Here is a 22745-nt window from a genome sequence, read left to right on the forward strand (position 1 = left end):
GAATCTCGTAAGAAATCCTTGTTATCTACAGATATATAGTTACTTGTGTCTTCTATATTAATCAAGGATTTGTGCCTCTCAGCACAAAATCTACTTTCATGCTATATTATAGAAGATGTGGTTCTGCTCTCGATGCTTAACCAAAGAAGGAAAACAAATAGCAAGTCCTAGTTATTGTGTTTAATGTATTATCATAAAACGTTGCAGAGGTCTCAGGATAACGTGAACAAAAGGGCACTCTCAGAACAAATCAAAGCCCAGCTCTATACCATGCATCAACTGCCAAAATAAATGGATTTTATGAAAGAAGTATTGATATATATTCAGCAATATTTGCTAAATATTGTTTTGTAATCTAATCTAGTAAATGCTTTTTTGAATCGATGACACTAGGAATTCACAGGAAGACAAGTCTGAAAGGAACATATCTAAGCTTAAGAACTTGATAGGACTTTCAATCTGAGAGTATCCCAAGTATCTGTTATTTACATAGCTGCACAGCAGATGCTGGGAAAGGACCTAAAACTCCTATCCCTTATCTATTTGTCATTGCTCTCATTTTCATTGTCCCTTTACCCAGAGAAAATTTAATTCCACCCCCTGCATTTCACAGGGCAGTGGCCAAAGGGCTTCTTTTTTATACAAAAGACTGTACTGGGTAGTAACAGAATTTGGTGCGCCATTGGTAAGATGCTTAGGTGGCTGATCAGAGCACAGCTTTGAACAAACCAAGGGGGTTAGTCACAAACATATTTTGCTGTAAAATGAACACAGCAAGTCACTTTGTGATCACATAGCATGAGCCACATTCCTAACTTCTAATTCTGCTGTTTTACTACTGAAGATTTGTATTCATAAGCTTATTACATATTAGTACAACTTTGTGTTGAGACAGCTCAAGGCAAGCTGTATATTCCACATTAAAGGAATAATTCCAAAACTATTTAGTGGAGGATTTGTTTGTTTGATTTTTTTTTTTTTTGTTTAAATCAGTGTTCATGTGCCATTGGCAACTAAACCACACCACCACCCTTTGTAGAAAAAGATAAGAAATGCAGAAGGATCTGAGGAGAGGACTGTCCTAGAAAAAATGCAAGGTTCACAACATTTCACAAACTTGAACCTCAGTAACCTCTCCTGTCCTTGCTTCTAGTTACTGCTCTATCTTACAACACCGCTACATGCCAAAACAGACCCCAAGAGGCTTACAGCTGAAGACAAGGCAAACAAGGCTCTTATTTTTCTCTTTACAAAGGAGAGAGAGAGTAGGAAGAAAAGTAGGGAAAGACAGGAAGAAAAAAACCCATATGACTCTGAGCTCTGGCCTCCTCCCATCTTTCCCATATTCCATTGAGTTATTTCTTTTTTGAGAATTTGCACTTAAACCTGTATCTTATCTTTCCAGATGCCTTTTGAATAGTGAAAGAATGCCTGATTCACAGATCAGTTATAAAAGAGCTCAATTTTCATTTTCTAGAACTGTTCAAACTCACCCGATTAGGGTCTATACCATTGACCTGGCGAAGCTGCTCCAGCATCCACTGCGTTCTCCTGACAAAAGACGTAGAGCCTTCAAATTGCTTCACCTTCGTAATAGACGCTTGAGCTGGTTTCTTGTTCGTCACTGAACATATAAAAGAAAAAACATATAACTGAAATGGGCTTAATGTTTCAGGAATGTGCCATTTAGTTCACTGCATCAGTAGCTGGTTTGCTGGTGTATTTTCTATAATGTCCCACAAAGTAAATACATGTCACTGATTCTGACAGTAGCACACATTCCCTTTACTGGATAACATACTGAAAAGCATATTCCTTACTGTCAGAATGATGGTACGATGCCAAACAAGCATTATACTACTCAAAATTGGATACATTTTAGCCATTATCAGCTTACGTTGCCAACACCCTGTAAAAAACAGAACTAAACCGAACATCTTTCCATCTGCATTCTTACAATCACCTTAGTGTTCTCCTTTCCCCACGTTAATTAGCTGATATTTCTTATACCCAGCCTCATTCCTTTATTTCTCTTCTTGTCATTTTAGACAAGAGAACACACACAAAAAGAGACATCTCCATGTAAGTAGAAGTCTATTTAGGTACCTTTTTTAAAAAAACCTGTTACTTTAGACTGACTTTAATGTTGGTGATTGAAAAAAAAAAATAGGTTTTTCCAGTCTTTTTACAACATGTCACATGTAGGTCACGCTTGTATAACACCATCAACATCTATGACATTCAATTCCCAATTTCCAGTTTCCAGTCAACAGACAGAAGTATATGCACTTACTGCATTGAGAAAGTAAACCCACCAAATCAGACAATAGTCTGTAAAAAATACAGTTATAAGAATTAAGGAACTAATGATAGCTCAACTTCCCCCCAAAAATTAGGTACCACAAACAAAGACCATAAATAAGAATGATCTCACCTGTTATAAATAAAATATATGTTAAAAACCACAAAGTAAGTCATGCAAGACTGCTCTGCTTTTGAAAAAGAAAAAGCAATATAAAACATTCCAATTAGTGTATCCTTAACTCAGCATCAGGTTTTCAGAGTACTTAAACACTACAGCTAACTTTTCAACAGCAGGAAAACTGGCTTCCTGTATTAGACTTTTTCTCAAAACAAATTTTCTTTTCATCAGTGTAACTTTTAACCTCTGTGAAAGTTTTATAAGCATTTTTAGACACTTTCTATAGTCATACTCTGTATTTTATTTACATGTTATTTATCTGTTCCTTTATGTTAAGTCACTTCCAAACACACTTCCACTTTCTGTGAAGAAGTTGTAGAATCACTGTACTGCACAATCTACTAAAGCTGATGTGTCATTCATTTTTCTCCTTAAACTCTTTGTTTCCAAAAATCCTTTTACTCATATGGTCCTCCAAAAAGAGTATTATTGGAAAAGTCACTTCTCTCTGCTTTTAGATGCTGGCAGTTAAAGAAGGCTTTTAAAATAATCAAGACTTGAATAGTAAGATTGCTTATTTTTGTGCACCCCCTTTACCCAAATGATCAGGAAAACTAACAGGCTTTGCACTCTGCAGATGCATGCTGCATGCACTTCTGCACTCAGAGGCACAGTTATACAGTAAGTAAACATTGATGTAGTACCTCATCATTCTGTAAAGTTAAAAAGTTAATATTGTTTCTTAGGATGAAGATTTACCAATGCACAGATCACTGTCTTGATGTTAAATGTACTTCAGAATAGATTAGCAAATGCAGATTAATACGAAAAGTTCTTTTCAATATCTCAGATTTACACATTTTCAGTTCAGTGTATGTCTGTGCACGTGAAAGTCCAAGCAGCCTTATGAGAACTTAATTTGATAAACAGAAAATTCATTTCCAAGGAAATTTTAGTAGGTAAAAAAAATAAAAAAAATCAGATACTACCATTCCACATCGCAGGCAACTTTTTAAGAAGTTACTTTGGAATAGAAAGCATAGTTGGACTCAATATATTGACCAGACTATTGATAAGAATGTAGTAAATAGATTGCCAGAAGTCTCTTCATCAGCAGTTGAAGCACTGAGAACCAAATTGGTGCAGTATGCAATTCAGAATCACATGTTAAATAGTACAGAGCAGAGAAAAATCAATGTAGTATCAGAAAGGTAGCATCAAAATTAGATCAGAACAACTACTGAAATGCAAAGACTAGATATTACTAAGAAATGAGATTAGTATTAAAGATTCATTGATTGCTCAATGGCCTATACACCCAAGCCTAATAATTTCTATAAAGCAGAGGTGACAGGCATCCTATCTATACTTACATAGTATATACAGGTTCTATTTTTACTGCATGTTTACACACCGAGTGGGAAACAAATTCAAAAGTTACACGAGCAGACCACAAACTTACGTCTTTACCTTCCCTAAATTCACCCTTTGTAATATTTACTCATGTCTTTTTTTGTCAACTCCAGTGATCACTTTGGCAGACTCTATAGCATTTCACTAGACCAAGTTTCACATATTTTCTACAAAGCAGTACTAATAGAAGGCTATCTAACACCGGCTCAAATTTTATGGTCTGTGGATTATTCGCTTTCCATGCAAAACAGGCAATAATCTACTGCTGAATGAGCCATGTATTAAAAAGTTGTGCATACTATACATAAGCCAAATACAGAATTAACACTAGTAGCATTGCAAAACAAAGCATTCAAAACTAGGAAGCACTAGACAGAACAACTATGTGATCAAATGCTATTTCACCCCCCCCCCCGAACCTCATGGATAATCAATTATGAGATATAGAGCCTTAAACTTTAATACAGCAAACTTCTCACTGCTCTGAAGGCTTCTACATGACATACATTCTAGTGCTCTTGAAAACAGGGGTCATTACATATTTCAAGGTGAAAACATCAAATTTTACAGATACTATAGTTAAACACTAAATGTCTAATCCCAGCATCTCAACATCTCCCTTATCTGCTTGGCTGATTTGACATATCCAAAAATCTAATTCTCCAAACTTCTCTGTATAATACTTCTAACAATCAACGAACAGCAGTTTTGTCTTCAGCTGGAGCCGTTAGTGCTCTGTACTTCGGCAAAAGAAGACATTAAGTGCCTAAGCTTCGGCAACTCTTAAAAATGCCTATTAGTGATCAACTATAAAAACATCTTGATTTGATGACTGTTTCTATATCTTCCACCACACAGTAACTCTGGGAGAGGCCAAGAGGGCTGCTCTTCTACAGAAGAGCTTCTAAGAGTCTTGGGTATCTCAGTCGTCTTATATAGAAATTCAGTCTCAAGTTAGCTGATGTGATCCTCTTGGAAAAATGGCAGTTCTCCCTTTAGGTCTCACATGCTTAATTATTGCACACAGCCAAACAGATCTAGTTGCATTTCACCTTTTGTGTCTTGGTATTTTAGGAAAAAGCTAGCATTTCTAGAACATTAAAAAAACCCAGCTACCCACGAACCCACCAAACAGGCTTTAAAACCTTCATTTAGACCGTGACAGCTTAGTATGGCAGTCATTACAACTCTGTGAAACCCTTTGGCAGCTGGGAAAAACATCCTTACTAGCTGCTCATTATGTTGCTTTGCAAACTAGAGTACTTCCACACAAGCCACTGAGTGGGTGTTACCTTGCAAACATGTAAAGAGTCTTTTCCTAAATCGGAAAAAAACTGGAAGCAATTACATGCTCCTAGCCACATTCCCTCTCCGACAAGTCATTCAGATGTGTTTACTACAATCTTCCACAATCATTATCTACCTTAATAAAAGACAAATGTCTAAGCTATGCTTCAGTTTTTGGGGTGGGGGGGTGGGTTTGTTTGCTTTGCCTTTTTTTTTTGGTAATAGAACTTAACATTACGCCTTCAAAATATGAAGCTGTAGTAGTGTGGACGAAGCACATTTATTTGGAACGCAGCAATAGATAGTAGGTCCATATGGTATTTCTGTGTGTCGTCAGATGCAAATAAATAAGGTTTTTTAATTTTTATTTATTTATTTTTTAAAGGAACACACAGTCATTGGTAAAGTAAGAAAGAATGTGCGAGAAGTCAGCTACAACAACTGATGATGGAAGACATTGTGAGGTTTGTTTTTGGTTTGTTTGTTTTGTTGTTTTTTTTTTTTTTTTAAACACTACTAATTAACATACAACCAAAAGTCATCAAGTCAGAAACGGCACTTCCTTCTGGGATTGAAGACGTTATTAACCATTTTGCATCGTAAACAAAAATAAGTTACAGTATTAAGTTTCAAAGAGGTTGTTGAAGCTTGAGAGGCAAGCATTTAAGTGAAATACTCTGTTTCAAAAGCAGATCAGAGAATATGAGGCAGAAATAGTCAGATCAGAATTAGCTTTAGAGAATGCTGTGCCAGAGTCAGGGAAGTCACTGTTCTCATCATTTGGAACACATGGAAACAAATGTATTTGAATTCCAGACCTCAGCTAGAATCCAGTACCACATGCACGTCTAGCATCTTAAGCAGCAAATCAATACAGATCTTCACACAGAAAGCTAAGGGAGACTAAAGTCACAGTCCAACTTCATCTCATCTGCAGTCCAGAATATATTTTCTTTCTTTTTTCAGTTTTCTGAAGTATCTTCACTTGAATGGAAAAGTTAAAATAATGAAATATGGTTAATCCCTTAAATATCTACCCCAAAATACCTGGCCTTGAGAAACAGTCTGAAAGCTCTAAACCACCACACTATGAACTTTTATTTTATCAGATTTGAAATGCATATTTAAAAAGCAATGTCTGTCCTTGAAGTCTTGACTCTGGATATCTGTGTTTGTTTTGGATGGTCTTTAAATTTGGATCTGTGTATTTAATAACTGAAACTCTAGGTAATCAGGAATCTTATGACAAATGGCTTGATTGCCTCACAAAATTTCTAGTCATATTGCAGTGTATTTCTAAAGTGCTGAATGACTGAAATAACTACTGAAGGGAGAAATTAAAAAGTACAAAGTCCTGAAGCAGGCAGTGACTGCTGCAACTGTTCACATTTAACAAGATTTTTTTTTTATCTGGGCACTGCACAGATTAATAAATTAAGCAGCTTTAATGTTTACTGCTGTTGTGTCACTAGCTCTTGAGGGGGGGAAAAAAAGAAAATAGTGCAAATGAAGATGACTAAAAATTACTTTCATTTATGAAATTATTTAATTTGTGAAAGTGATGGACTGAGACTCACTCCTGAGCAGGCCTGCAGAAGTGTACTGAAGGCATTGGCTATCTGTGTAGTTCAATCCAAAACTATTCATCAATTTAATGTTAGATCAGCATAACCTATCTGTATGTCAAATCCTGTACAGTGGATACTCATCCCACAACTCACAAATAACCAATGATGCAAAGTTCATCAAACTGGCTGTTAATAATTAATGATGGAAAAAAATCTTTACAATGCACTCAAGACAGTCAAAAGCCTTTAAAAAAAAAAAAAAGATCTCTGATGAAGAAAAAGTTGAACTCAATACCATGGCAGTGTGATGTGATTTCATGGTCACTGTATCTAGAATTTAATCATTCCTATCTTCTTGTAGAAACATTGCTCTAAAGCAAAACTCTTCTTAAAAACAGCCAAGAGTTTCCCAAGCAGCTTTTGATTCAGTCAGAATAAAACCAGCAAATTTAAAAGCAGCATCACATTTTAATTAAAAGTATTATTTAATATCCGATACATATTTTCCTAGGAAATAGATAAAATTATGTATTAGTATTTGTGGTAGAAATGCATTTTTTTTCAAGCCAGTTCTTAAGCAAAAAAAGTAGGTTATGAACAGACAGTGACAGAGATAATTACTCCTCTATTCTTTTCAGTTCTCCAGAGTTACATATTGAAAAGCTGTCTTTTCCCTCCAGACTTCTGTTTGTGCAATTACATCTAATTCTCATTCTGCAAGTCTCTTCACTCCCAGCCACCAAGGAAACAACTATTTCTTAAACTTGCATAAAGCTCATTGACTAAAATTCTGACAGTCACGTACACAGTCCTAGTAAGCTATGGCTACCAGTTAGGCTGACCATCTGCAGTTTCTGACTGCAGAAAAAATAGTGACTTTTTTGTTCCTTTGTCCAATTGCTACTCAATTCTGTAACACGTTTTTGTATTCGGAGGACTGAGCACAAGTAACTTGTGGAAATGCCTCAGAAGTTTGAGGAAACCCAAGACAGATTTCTTGCAAATGTCATAAAGTACAAAGGCTCAAAGAAAAGACAACATCAACAAGCTATCTACAAGGATTGACCCTCATTTGCTATTCTCACCTACATCATTCCAAAGCAAAGTCAAGAAAAGAAGATTTATCTCTATTCCTCTAACATGAGGAGTTCTTCCTTCTGTCACAAGAACAAGCTTACAATTGTTTCCCCCCACATTTTGAAATCTTACTCTCCCTGTTTTCTTCCCAGAGCAAGGAAATGAGGTCTAAGCAGGGGAAAGGACACTAAATAACACGTCCCTCAACCCTTATGATAGTAGAAGCTGTTCTGCAATGCTCCAAGGTAGTCTGAACTACTACTGTTCAGGCCACATGGTCCTAGAAGCAAAGTATGGTCCTGGCAAGCAACTTCCAGAATTTCCCAAAGCAACTTTCCAACAACCAGACAAATGAAGCTGAGGATTAAGTAAGATGGAGCAAATGGGTACTTTCTGACTTATTTAGGTATTAAAGAATAAGGACCAGATACATGAAACTGTCTTAGTATACCACATGGATTTCAGGAAAACTATTTCCAGTCTGCTTCACATGATGGTTGTGAGCTTTGCTGTCTATCAACTCCAACTTTGAGTTTGAACACCAAAACTTGTAGTATTTCATGTTTTCTCAGAGCGGTTTCCGCTAAACACTGACTTAATGTGGAGTCTAAATTAATTCTAGAACTTTGAGCCTTCCCACCATGGTTGTCCAACTGTTACCTCCTGCAACCTTCATACCTGCCATGGATCTTAGACCTCAGCCATCTATAATACAAAGAGATGCTCTGAGAAGACAGTGCTAATAACGCAGACTTACGTTGCCACCTCAGGTACAGGAAAAAAGGGATATGTTTACAGTAGAAGACAGCTAGCCTCACTGAAAACAAACAAAGGCTGCTAAAACTGGGGCATGTTTAAATTCCCACTTGCTGGTCAAGGCTTTCCAGCTGTCAAAATGTCTGATAAGTTGAGGCTTGACTTCTCAGAATTGCATTTCCTACTTTTGCCCATATTTCCTCTTTCCTTCCTTTGACAATGCTGCTTTCTCGCCATTTGAGATCTAAGGAGCTGAAAGCAGGGAGAAGCTGCACAGTTCCCACCTTCTCCACTTGCCAAACAGGACAAGGGGATGTCAGTGGCCCTAAATACACAGCAGTTTAACCAAAAATCAATTCCTTCTGTTTCTTTAGGCACAGCATAATGTTTTAACATCAAATTGGAAAACACAAAGAAAAGAGACGCTTTCAGATAGAGGCAAACTACTCGTAAGTCTAAACACATACTGTTTTTCCCAGAGCCCTTCCCAATACTTCAAATAACAAACAATTTGCATCATCTGTCTGCTTAAATCAGCATCTACTGCACTGTCCATAACAAGTTGCCAGCCTCACTCTCATGGCCCTCCAGCTAAAAATGTATGAAATATGTATCTCTTAATTAAAGTTTATTCATACATTGGTCAAAATACAGTTTTGATTAAGTAATATTTTTTTCTTCCTACATACAAGTTATCTTTATCTGCTGAATAGCAGAACAAAAATCAAATAATAAAAAAAAAAAAAAACAGTTACCCTGGAAATTCAGATTAAGGTATGTGGTATCTTCCCAAGATGAAAGACTAGACAAAACAGTTTTCTGGTGCCTTCAAATAATAATAAAAAAATTGCTTTGGGTTGCAATGAAAAAACTTTTTTTTTTCCCCTCACATGTAAGACACCATGAAGTGCTATAAGCCTCAAGTGAGAGCCTGTATGTTTTCCAAACATACCACTGAGTGCATTGATAACAAACTGCTGCTTACAGGCATAGTGCCTTGCCACTCAGTTTTGCGCCTAGTTTTCCATTATATTTACTTTTCACAGAACCATGTAAATACATGTCCTTAAAAATAGTTTTTATGCCTATTCAAACACTTTAAGCCCACATCATACCATATACATTACAGTCCTTACAGTTTCTTGACACTCCTTTTTCATTCCTATCACATTTTTAAAGCTAGAAAGATAGAAGCACTGCTGTTATAAATTAATAGCTTGCTTAAATTACTGTTCATATACTAGAGCAATATACTTCAAGGTATTGATACCAAAGCAACTGTTTTTCATATTGGCACAGTTATATAGACAGATGCAGTTAACAGTGGAAACAATGGCAGACTTCATTTTGTAGCCAGAGAGAAAGCTTCTGCTTAACTGCATATATTTCAAAAGGAATCTTATTAAACACATATTCACTTCCGGAATGATGACTGAACTTCCAGGTTTTGTTGGAATTGTCTTTTACTATTCCATATTGCAAAGCAGCAAACTTTCAAACTTTTCCCACCTCCTTTTTCCTGCAGTCAGCTGCATTTGAAGACTCTTGAGATATTTCTAGTCAAATACAGCAAATTTGAGTTGTGTCTGTTTTTAGTTAAATCCTAGTTGAGAGGACAGGATGGTGCTCTGACAGATCTACCAAGGCACTGTTACCTCCAGCCAGGTCCCCAGGAAGAGGGATGACTTCCTCACAACCTAGGGACTAAAGTCTTCATCAGGGACCTCTCAACCAGTGCAGAGCTGCTGCTTATCCTGGCCTAGAGCATTTCACATGAGTAGTTCACCTTGTCCTGGGATGGTATAGCCTCACCTCTTAACTGGAAGGTATTTGGTGACTGAGAATTTGAGCCCACCATAGCATGTGCCCTTCTGTATTAGTCTGGATCATCTACAGCTTCAATCTTCTTTGCTGTCTTTTCCTTAAAAAGAAGGCAGCATCCTACACAGACTTTGCTGAACAGGATACTTTAAATAGCCTTGTAAGCATTTACACACACTTCAGAAAATCCTACTTCAATCTAGTTCAGAAATCAAGGCTCAAGATACAAGCCACAGTGAGTATCTGTGTGGGTGGCTTGAGACACTCCTTTTATCACATTCTGGTCACTTCAGCACCCACAACTATTGAGAACCAGTTTAAGTCACTACCACGAAAGTAATTCTAAAATTAATAAGTGGAATTTGGCATAATTCCCGTACAAGTTAACAGATGTGCATCTGCATGCAGAGAGCACACTAGGAATTACCTCACCGGCCTGAAAACAATGTTTGAACTTCACAGTAAGTGTCCTGAGGGACAGGAAGAAGCTCTGGAAAATTAAAAGTTTGAATTCATTACTTAGTAACTCACACGAAAAGTACAGTATTAAGAAATAGTTCTCCATTTCTAAGCTTGCTCAGATAACTTGACTGGCTTCAGGTTCTGGAACAAATCAGCCAATGTCTTTTAAGATCCTATAGTCTAGGAGGATCCTGTTGTAACAGGGCAGAGTTGTTTACTGGAGCTTTTAAAGTGACTTATAAAACTGTGGTGTTTTCTTGATTTTGTACTGAATCAATGACCTATAGTAGACGAGACTACTACTAAAGAAAATACTTTGCACACAGCAGATGCGAGAAAGGACTCTATTACATCTGTTCAACACAAAATCCCTAGCTTTTGCTATACAACGGCCTAAGTCAGAACAGCAGTGAGCAAATTATTCCATATTCTTATGACTCAAACTTTCAGATGGACAGAATTCTACAAAAACCTTCACATTCACATGTGGCATGATAACATCCAAGTCTCAATATAAGCAACTAGAAAAGGCTGGTAGACTTTGACCACTTCAGATTATGAAGAAATTAAAAAACACACACACACAAACCAAACCAAACCAACAAAAACCCCAGAAACATCTGTAGGGAAGTACAAGGGGTGACTAAAGGAGAGGTCAAGCAGGAAGAAAAACAAGTGGGCCAACAGCTGCAATCTCAAGTTAGCATCATTATTTTAACTGAAGCCAGTTATTTAAGCCCAGTCCATTCAACAACAACAAACCCCAGTATCTCAACCTGTGAAGTACTCCTCCCACAGTATATATAACCCACAACACATTTACTCAGCAGAAGGCACATATTCAGCCTTTTTTGCATCTTATCGCTGGAAGTGCAATAATTACTATGAAGGGACGTTTTTACATGCTGATGTTTTTTGCTGTCTGAATTATTTTCTGCAGACAACTAAAATGAAATATAGCAACCAACACATACATTTCAGGTAGCCTGTGATGTAAAAGTAGGAAAAAAAAATCATCTCTAAAGTATGTATATTCTGAATATTTTGAACTTAAGTTCGTAAGACTACCAGTACTACTATTGTTAGAGCTGGGAGAATGCTCCTGTTATGTGTGTCTTAGACAAATACAAAGGATATTTTACGTATCAGCAGGTCCTATCTCTATCCTACGTAGCCAGTAGTAGTCCAGAGAGTATTTTTTTTTTATTTCATATATATATATATATATCAATGAACAGACTTTTGAAATGCAGTCTTACCCCCCCCAATTTTTTAGCTGCTCTAAAAAGTGTGAATGCAACAAATTTGAGACACCAATTTTTCACAAATTTACATATTAAACACTATCAAGGCAGTTTAGAGGCAAGACCAAAAACCTCTATGGGACAGAATCCTGTGCAGTGTTTTATGGACAGTTCAGCAGACTGCATCCTTGTCACAATTCCAATGCCCATCGTGCTTCTAGAAATCAGTTCTCTGCCCATCTGCAACCACGAGTTTTCAATGCTTGCTCTTGCACACTGAGTTCACTGGTTAAGTCGTCTGTTTCAATGGCATCAACCAACAAGTATTCTTGACATAACCCACAAAATAAACAGAGACTTTCTTAAACCTTTACAAATATTCCCTACAGCTTCAATTATCTGAAGAGACACAGTATGGTCTCTTGTCAAGATGTTCACTACTATTTCCGTGTGCTGTTCAACAACAGCATCTCAGGATCAGAAGTCACCTCCTCTTATTTGTATGCCAATTTGGTTTGCAAAGCACTTTGAGACCATGAGATGGAAGGTAATATGTGAGCAATATTTAAAATTTTGAAATCTTTAAGCATGTCTATAGTGATTTGAAAACCAAGTGAAACTGAGACCCTAACGAGGCTAACTTAAAAAGTGCTAAAAAAAAAAAATCCATTTTACAGAAATAACTGTCTTGCTGAACTGGGACCCAACACTCGGGTTGTGTATTTACCCTCCATTCTTTCCCACTATGCTTTATTCTCCTGCTTCGTTTCAAATTTGTACAAAATGACGGTATTTCTCAAACTGGCTTTTTTTTTCAACTATTGATTTATTGCAGCTACCCACTGAGCTTGTTTCACTTTGTGAACAAGATGCAGGTAATTAAAGCGTCTAGAAACTAAAGTATATGTGTACTTTGCTACTTTTACGATACCAATGCTTACTTACAGACTGACACGTCGGAAGGTCCTACCACAATAAACCGACAGCAAACAGCCACAGGCAACACCAGAAGAATGAAAGTAGCAAACACTGAACAATTGGTTACAACTCTAAAAAAATATGAAAAAATAAACAGGAAGAAAAAACACGGTAGACCATTTAAAGCAATATATAGTTATATTTTGGTTCCCTTTCTTTTTAGACAGCAAAAACAGGAAAAAAAAAAGTCAAATTCAATTCCCCTCTCCCTGTCTCCCTGGCTGCACGCTCCAAAATAATCAACATGATCCTGATCTCACTGATGGCATATGCATTAAGGCAGTGTGACTTTTGTGGGAAAGAAATCATTAGCTGCTCTAAACCTATAAGAGTAGGTCGGCGAATCAGATGATATACATATCTTCCGTTGTCACACTAAAAGGTTGTAAAGAAAGAGTGAAATAAAAGTATTTATGGTATGAACTGAGGAAAGGCAGCCTTCTACTACTGGTATGGAATCAAACAAAAGAAGTCCCCACAACAAACTGTGGAACTCTTGTATATTTGTTAACACACAGACAATTTATATTAAACATATATTCAAGACTAATTTGAAATGGTTATGTCATAACATTACTCAAATTAACAGCAAAGCAAGTGTGCACTTCATGTTATGAGAAATAATTTTCAGATCTCCAGGATTACAGCAGACCACCATTGCACCTGAATGCATTTCAGTAGGACCATTTGAAAGGGGTTTTAAATTTTATTTTTTTTTTAATTTTTTTTTTTTTTTTTTAAACACAGCAAGTATCAATTGCTGATTAATTGGGTCAGTATCCTCAGAAGAGCAAAACCAATGCAGAAAGACCTTTGGGAATATACTTCAGTATAATTTCTCAAGCTTTGAACAGACTCTCAAATCTGAGTATCTTAGCTTCACAGATTTTATCCATGTTATAAGCAGCTACTAATTCTTAATACTTGGATCCTAGGTACGTTCACAGATCAAACATATCCAGTAGGAATATATCCCTCATCAGATTCTGTAGAAACATGTTTGAACCGCAAGGAGAGTTTTCATTCTATATTCTACATTACAAATTTCACACCTGCAGTGGACTAGATTTTATTTGAAGGTGCTATGTGCAGATAGCATTCAGTTGCTGTATGTAGTATCTTAAGTTACCTGACATATGAAATACTGCATACAGTTCCTTTTATTAACATAAAAGATTTCACTGTAAGAGACAAGAGCAGAAACTAAAAAGTAAATACTTAGCATCTGAATTGTTACTACTATTACTACTATCAAAGTCCTCTACAAAGCACTGAATCTCAGAGCACCCCTGTAAAATGTGCTTCTTTTAACTCAAATAGCTTTATTAAAATAAAACTGCTCTCATCTGCCATTGCACAATCTTGCAATGGTAGGACTGAAAATTTGACTTAAGTGATAGTTTTCTCATATTTACTATTCTTTGGGAAGACTCTCCAAAGCATCAGTTGTCTCTCTTTACCAAGGGTAAGTCTACCATTTCCAACCATGCAACCATGGAGCTTTCCTAGCCTTTAAAGAAGAAGAAAAAAAAAACCAACCCAGAAACCGGTAAAAATTTGTTGCAGAGAGTAAGACATCAAACAGTAGAAGAGAAAAGAAAGCATGCACACTGTTAGCAAATAATGTCAACAGTTTTTATGTCTCCAACTTAATCACTCTCCTTAAATGAGGCCACAGCAATCAAGGAATGACATACACCTCCTTGAACAGCAATTTTAAAAGGTACTCCACCAAAGAAAGGTTCATTAGGGAACATTTTGTGGCGGGAGAGAATTGTGTACAGGTAGGTCTAACTTTGATGTGCAATTAGGGGACAGCTGAAGGACTTCCCTAACAGCTTCCATATGCCAGAACATAGACTATATAACTAGCACAAGCTTAAGGTGAAGATCACCTCCGTAAATTGGAAATTTACCTAATCCACGTCCTCAAAACTTTACATAAAAGGCTAACTTTCCAAAGTCACATGAAGTGATTTACGATGATGTACTTAAACAACCAAGTACTTTGAAAATGTATTTTGAAAAGGTACATTCTCAAACTGCTCAACTGAACAAAAGCTGAATATCTAAAGTCATAGATACAAGACACCACAGTAAAATGAATTACATGGAAATATCCAGTATGTTGTCAGAAGAGCCAAAAGCTACTGTGGCGGATGCATGGCTTTCTGCAACTTTCCTCCCTGAACTCTCAGCAAGTCAGTTAGAACATATATTTTAAAAGTGTCCGTATCTGGCTTCCCCATAACTAGTTATACGAAACATCCGAGAAATTGTTTGCAGTTCTCTTCATCAAGTACTTTACTGACTTCAAAGATATTCAGCAGGTTCATTAAATGTACTAGATTTAATGTGATTAGGTGTATACATCATCTAGTTTAATCTAGTAGATTTAATCTACGCTACTTAATATGGTGTAGTATAATGAATAGCAGCTGATCAAACTGGTATTCAGTCAACCTGCTATTTCTATTTCCTAAAGGGTTCACTGAAATAGGTTATTTCCAGGCAGAAAACCACAATTAAAAAGATATCAAATGATAAAGGTTACCTTATTATTTACCATGCAACAGTTGGGTACATCTAACTGAACTACCTTCCTCATTACACTTCCATGTGGGCACGTGCACCAAGGTAAGACTAAACATCTCAAGTGCATGCCACCAGCTTTTTTTCTCACCAGCTCTTTTTTAAGTTTGCATTCTTTTCTATTTGAAGGAGGCCTATTGATTTGTGTATCTTAACATGCATAGCTTCTTATGGTACAGGATTAATTATTGCTATTTCATAGGCATACTTCTTGCAGGAATATACTCCAGGTAGTCCTTATAGGCCCCAAATTTTCTGCCCAGTAATGTGGAAGACTATGCTCTTCTCTTTATTCATAACTCAAACGAAATTTGGCTTCAGATTTAATCTCTCAGCTGTGAAGCTATGAAAACCTAACCTGAATGTGCCCCTGGCTATTACTTAACACATGAAATTTCAAACCAAAGAAAAACTTGGAAATAGATACAATTGATGACTCATGCTTAATGAGAAAAATAGATACCCTACAGACGTAGAAATGTCTCAAAAAAAAATCTAGAAATAACTCTTACACATTTTGAATAGAAAATAGTATCTTAAAAACCTTTTAATGATGTACTATTTTTTTATTTAAAAAAATAATTTTTAATTTGCAGTAACATTTTACTGCTTATAGTAGCTTTTCCTTTGTGAAAATTTCTCCTCTGAAAATTACTCCAAAAAATAATCTATACTGCCAGTGTTACAAAAGGAATTTTCTTCATGAATTTTAGAGCACAAAAAATGAGCAACTCAATGTTATTTCTTTGCACGTTACAGATCCTGATAGCAAGAGGCCTTTGCAACTGACCTTATTTTTCTACTGTACTGTACACATTGTACTGCGCTATTCTGAGGGACAACATCCTTTTCATTACATTTCATAAAACCGACCAAAACCAACTGTTAATATGCCACACCAACCCCTCCAAAAAAGAAACTCATTACCACCTTAGAGACTTGTTATTAGTTACAATTGAAAGAAACTGTTTCCAGGAATTGCAATGATCACTAGCACTGTCTTTACTAAACATTAAGATCATAATTTCCTTTACATTTTTATCAAACAGGATTGTTAAAACCCACGTAATGTATGTTTCACAGTAATATTTTCACATTCTACATCCGACAGGATTCACTGCTCCTCAGCAGATTAACAGTTTGCCAATAGTTCACTTGGGATGTGTCGATGTTGACCTGCCTGAGGAGACAACTGTTTCCAAAGATAAACAGAACACAGGCAATAGCCCACTGGCAAAAGTACTAAGACCACCTAAACATATAAAAAAAGTCTCTTATACTTTTGTTATTTTACATACTACTGTCACTATGTTGCTCCCTTTTGTACTTTGTGCAAAAAACCAAACCAAACAAAAAAACCCTAACCAAACAACCACCCACAATTATTTTCTCTTCTTTAGCTTGGCTTGTAATGAAAGTACTTTTCAGGTTAAGAGACACTCACTAAAGCCTTCTAAGCACTGTGATCCTACCAAAACGGATACAGAGCAGAGAAGGAAAACCAGCAGACTCAAAGGCCATGAAATGATTTTTGACACATTAAGTGATCTATTAAGAGGCCAGACCTAAAGTCATCGCTGAAATGTGAAGTGAAGCCAAAAGAGAAAAGAGATTTCAGTTTGGAAACATTTTAAAGTTTCATTTTGGGTCCCAGGTCAATACTGAAGTGTTATTTAACAAGTCTGTATAGATCGCACTGATTTTGTCCATCATCTGTAAATGCCAGCAATAGAAGCTACTACAGATGTACATTCCAATTTCCCTCTACCAAGTACCAATCATCACCACATCACAAAGCTCCCAACAAACAAAAAAAAAAAAGACAAAAACCCCATTAAAATATAATGACCCCCAAAAGCAAAAATCTTGTTAATACCATAAATAAGTTAAATAGAAACTCAAAGAACTGATTAAAAAATGAAGTGAGAACTTTCAAAAAGTTATTTTTATACTATACACTAGTGGTCACCATTCAATTTAAGATAAATAGGAGGCATTCAGTAGCATAGCACCCAAGTGCTATAGCACGCACTTCTTTCAACTGCCAAAGACATTTTGATACTGTCTAGTAGTTTTTATTGATATGTAATTTTTTCCAAAAGATTAAAAACAGTGACTCTCACCCTCCTCCAATAAGATGCAACCACAAAAGTCCTTCTCCTCTTTCACAGGGCAAGAAATGAGACGCTATTTTCAACATTTCCAATATATAGACTAAAATACAAGACCTTGGTTTTTTTAGAGGTTGAATGATGGAATCAGGAGATAATTAGTGAAGTGTACACATCAAGAGCTGCAAAAGACAACATCAACATCCGTGTTTTATGAACTCAGTTGGCCTTTTGAAGGGTTATTAATCATCCCTACACAGGGCCAACTGAGCTAATGACTCAGGTCCTCTCAGTTATGCTCTATGGACAGGGAATGCATACTAATGCCTGGTTTGAAACAGATCAGCAGATTAGCATTTGAATACTATCTCATCTAAACTTGGTCTGCTGTGACAGACTTCATGGAAAAACAGAAAAAGACAAGACCTCTTCCTCAGAAAAGTATAAAATGCACCAAAACTGCTACACATCTACCCAGGCATCTGCTTTGCAAAACAACACAACAAAAAACCCAACCCAAAACAAAACACAAAACCCCCACCAAACCAGAAATAAACCCATGTCTGTTAAAAGCACTACTGTTTTTTTTTAAAAAAAACCACAAACATCTGAACAACAGGATTTTATCTGTTTAAGTAGGTAACTATGAATTATTTGGCTGGAAGTGTGTGTTTTGCATGACTGAATTGGATCAATTTCCTACCAGAAAACAGCTAGAGAAAGTATAAATGAATTGACAGTACACAAAGGATAAGGTAAAGGAAACTCACACATAGAGGAAAGAGTATTTTCTTTAATGCAATATCCATAGTGTTCCTGGACACAGTATGCTAGTATCAGTCCTGCAGAGGGGAAAACCAATTATTTTCTTTTGCAAATTGTGTGTATGAGTAATGCATTTATATTTATAGCCAAATTAAAACCAGGCGGAAGAAAAAAAAAAAAAAATTGTTCCTCAGATCCCGATTTCCACTACCTTCAAACGTTAACACTAAAGATATTTTGAAGCAGACAAATGCAACAGTTTGAAAGATCCTGAAAGGAGAAAAAAACCCAAAGATAAAGAACAGGCATGAAACATGAAGAAAGTATAGATCACAGAAATCAAGAATCTTAAATATTTAAAATAGCTTCACTATCTAACAAAAGTTATACAACTAGGACACTCAATAGTTCGAATTTGTGTCAGCAGGTGTGCCCCCTTAGCTTACAGTCGTGCTGTGACTGTTGGCACAAGAGCTATAATGGAGTAGAGCTACCTGCTGTCTTGGTGGGTGGTCGTACAGAGGACATTAGTACTACTGCAATCAAATAAAAAGAGAGTTATTCCCACAAACAGTCACATATCAGGATAGGTAAAATACAATGCTACAATAGTGCAAAAAAGCCCTAATCCATGGCAGTATCTGGAGGACAAATAATCCCCCAAACCACGAGAAATACAGTAGGATCACTTTAAACTGAAAAAGAAAAAAAAAAAAAATAGCAGCTAAGAAAAGTCTGGGTACGAAGAAATGCTGCAAAAAACCCCAACAATCTGCATTTCACCGAATGTCTCCTTACACAAAACCAGTGTCTGATCATAAAGAGAACTGATACTACAAGCACCACTACTGTTGTCACTATGTATTCATTGCACAATGCAATGAGAGGGATTTATTTTAAAATGGATGGACTGCTTATTACGTCTCCCTGTACTTAATTCTTCTGACTGATTTTTAGCTTCTCCGTGGTAAGAAATGAGGTGCAGACCAGCATACGATCAGGCAAATTTGGTACCTGGCAAGACTATTAGGATGTGAAAAAACACAACAAATTCCAGCGGGTTTTGTAAAGGCATATATTTGAAGTTATGATCTCTAAACACAACCACCTCTAAAAGAGATGCACAACCTGCAAATTGAAATCTGACAGTGCAGCTTTCTCATCTCATGACATTTTCTTGTCTCATGACCGATTTTTTCAGTCCTTTGCAGTGCATTGGAGGTAACGGCGTGGATAACCTATATCACGCTACATGTTTTACAAGAAACTCTCTGGAAACATGCTCGATATGGAAAATGCGTTTGGTTTCTTCCAGCCAGACACCTGAAGAATCAAACAAGATCAGATGAAAATAATTATTCGGACTTCTTTAAACCGGGAGTCCCTAAATGAGACTACTTACTTCTCATGTCTACGGTAATCTAGCAAGAAGGCTCAGCACACTTGCTGCAGAAGTCATGAGAAAATGGGTAATTTGTGTTCACTTTCATGTATCTGTTGCAACACTTAACTGAAAGCAAAACACATTAGGTCCACCCGTTCTACATTAAAGTCCAGAAACATGCCAAATAAAACCACGTCCAACCAATAGTTACAGAATGAATACATAATAGCCATCACTGAAAAGTAAATTAAGATTCAAATATCAACTTTAATAAATAAAACTTTACTGTGGAATTTCCTCATGAGGGAGATTAATCTGGAAAGTTAAAAATCAAATGCAATTTCCTTCACAGCATGATATTGTTATAATCTTGCTACACTTCACTGCTAAATTTTGGAAAAGATAATCAACAAACTTACGACTGAGCAGCGATACTTTCGGCAATACTTATCAGGAGCAAGGATAAAAAGTTTAGTTTTATCTTAATAAAAGCTTCCCTCTCTCACTAAATGTCTTGCATTTACCAGCATCCTAGTTCTTATGTAATGTACTTGCCATTAAAAGCAAAGTTAATTCAGGACTAACAGATATCTCCAAACTCAATCTTCAGGGAAAAAAAATGTCCACTGATATCAGTGACAGCATTAGGAAGCACCCAGCATGTTCATAAAGAGATTTAACCTAAATCTAATATTTTTCTCTTCCTCCAGAAAAGTTATTTTATTTGTTCCAATTCCATTATGAAGCTTTAAAGAAGCTCCTGTTGTACACAGCACTCAGATTCCCAAAACATTTGTGATTTCATGACAGACCGGAATTACTTTGTCTAAACACGCTGGAGTTCCTCCACTGCCGCCTGCCTGTTTATACAATTCAGAATCACCATCTAGTCAAACCCCTGCTCAAAGCAGGGCAAACATTAACATTCAGTGAGGCTGCTTAATGGCAAAACATAGTAAAACTAAGTGCATAACTTCACTTCCCCATAGTCATTTTAATTGTTTTTTTTTTTTCTCCCTTTTAACCAGTTGGGATTTCTCAGATTGTGACTTGTCACCTTTGTCTCCTAGTTTTCTACTGTACACATCTAAGAAGAATCTAGTTCTACCTTCTCGACAACCATGAAACATTTAGGAAGTGGAAGGCTGCAATTAGATCCCCCCCTGGCCTTGTCTTCTCTTTTGATCTTTTCTAAACAAAACCAGTTTCCTCAGTCTCTCCTCCTGTCATATGCTACAGCTTCCTAACTACCTTAGTTGACTCGTGCTAGACTCTGAAATTTAACAGGATGCGCCTTACACGAGGAGGTTGAAAACAGGTTTCCAGGTGCAGTCCCATATGCCCAGCAGAGGAGAATAATCACTCCTGCTGATCTGCAGGCTATGCTCCTGCTAATGGAGCTCAACGTGCAGTTTGTCTTCACTGCGGCAAGGGTGGTCCACTGACCCCTGTCCAGCCTGTCTCCCATGAGGCTGCTCCCAACTCAAGCAGCCAGCCCCCAGTCCGAGCAGTGGACTATTCCAGCCCAGGTGCAGGACTTTGCGTTTGCCTTGGTTGAACGTCGTGAAGTTCCTGTCGTACCATTCCCCCATCTAGAGTCAGCTTTTTAAAAGTCCTATCTCCCTCCCTGCGTACCAATTACTCCCCTCCAATTTGGTATCACTTGCAAACCTGAGGGAAGCACAGCACATCCCGTTGTCCTGGTCACAGACAAGGACATGAGCTAAGATCAGCTCCAGGATCAGCCTCTGCACCATGCCACCAGCAGCTGGCCAGTTAGACTCCGAACTACTGAGGAGACACAGAATCACACCTTTTGAGCCCTGTGGTCCTCCCAGCTCTTCCCCTCACCTCACAGTCTACCTCTGCAATCCAAATTACTCTATCCGCCTGCAAGGACAGAAACGCAGAGCATTGAAAGCTGTGCTACACTTCTACATGGTTACATTCCCATATGGTAACTGAGTGATATTAGATTTACTTGAGGATTTATAAAATCCATTGCAAGCATCAATACATCGATTTACTGTTGTAATGCAAAACAGCGAGCTATAGATCTTCTGTCTTTTGATGTCAGTTTTATATAATACATAATTTTTACCCTCACCAATATTCTACTTTAGCATTACTTAATTATTGAAGGCTCAGGGCCTAACACTTAAAATCAGACAGATTATATAATGCCAAACATAGTGTCTAAGGGCCTAGCACTGAGCAGATTTGCAAATGAAATTTGATTTGCAAATTTCAATTTAAGTAATGTTTACATAAGCTTATAGTGAAAGCTTGAATGGACTCTAAAAATACATAGAAATTACATACCTATTACTCAGAAATAATTCTATTATTCAACTTAACTGCCCTCTTGGTGTCAGCATTTGCTTCTGATCAAATTCTATATTCTTAACGTTTATGTCACGGTTATTTTTAGTGTGCTGACTACACTGTAAAAACTGCAAGCACTTTGAAGTGAGGGGATTAAGTAAAAGAAAAACCCCACAATATTTCTACCCATTTTATTTCTACCCAAATTATCCATTCCTCCACCTCTCCCCATTCAAATTTAAATTCCTAGCAATAAACAGAAGAAGCTCCAAATACCAGGACTAACAACTGGAATTTCAACATATAACTAACCAATTCCTATTTTTCTTGTATAAAATTTATTACTATGCAAGTTACATGCACTTTTGTATTTATATTTGCCTTTTTTAACATTTTTTGGCTTGGTTGACTTTTTGGAGTTTCTTTCTTATTCTCTGCTTTACATACTCCTAAACCAGAGAATTCTCATCCTGAAAGGAAAGCTCCTATGTCTAATCTGATATTGTAGAGCATTTGCTTGATTTTCCTGTTCTCTAATAC

The 22745-nt window shown here is 36.8% G+C and overlaps 1 protein-coding gene across 2 annotated transcripts in view; it reads right to left on the reverse strand.

Annotated features, from left to right (window-relative positions):
* Positions 1 to 22745, reverse strand: part of STXBP6 (syntaxin binding protein 6) — a 127436-nt gene that overhangs the window by 33332 nt on the left and 71359 nt on the right. For both annotated transcript variants that reach the window (XM_050898192.1, XM_050898194.1), the window contains exon 3: positions 1494 to 1624. In XM_050898192.1, coding sequence (XP_050754149.1) covers positions 1494 to 1624 — 131 coding nt within the window. The remainder of the gene's footprint in view (positions 1 to 1493; positions 1625 to 22745) is intronic.

Source organism: Gymnogyps californianus, chromosome 5, assembly GCF_018139145.2.
Source record: "Gymnogyps californianus isolate 813 chromosome 5, ASM1813914v2, whole genome shotgun sequence".
Lineage (NCBI taxonomy): Eukaryota > Metazoa > Chordata > Aves > Accipitriformes > Cathartidae > Gymnogyps > Gymnogyps californianus.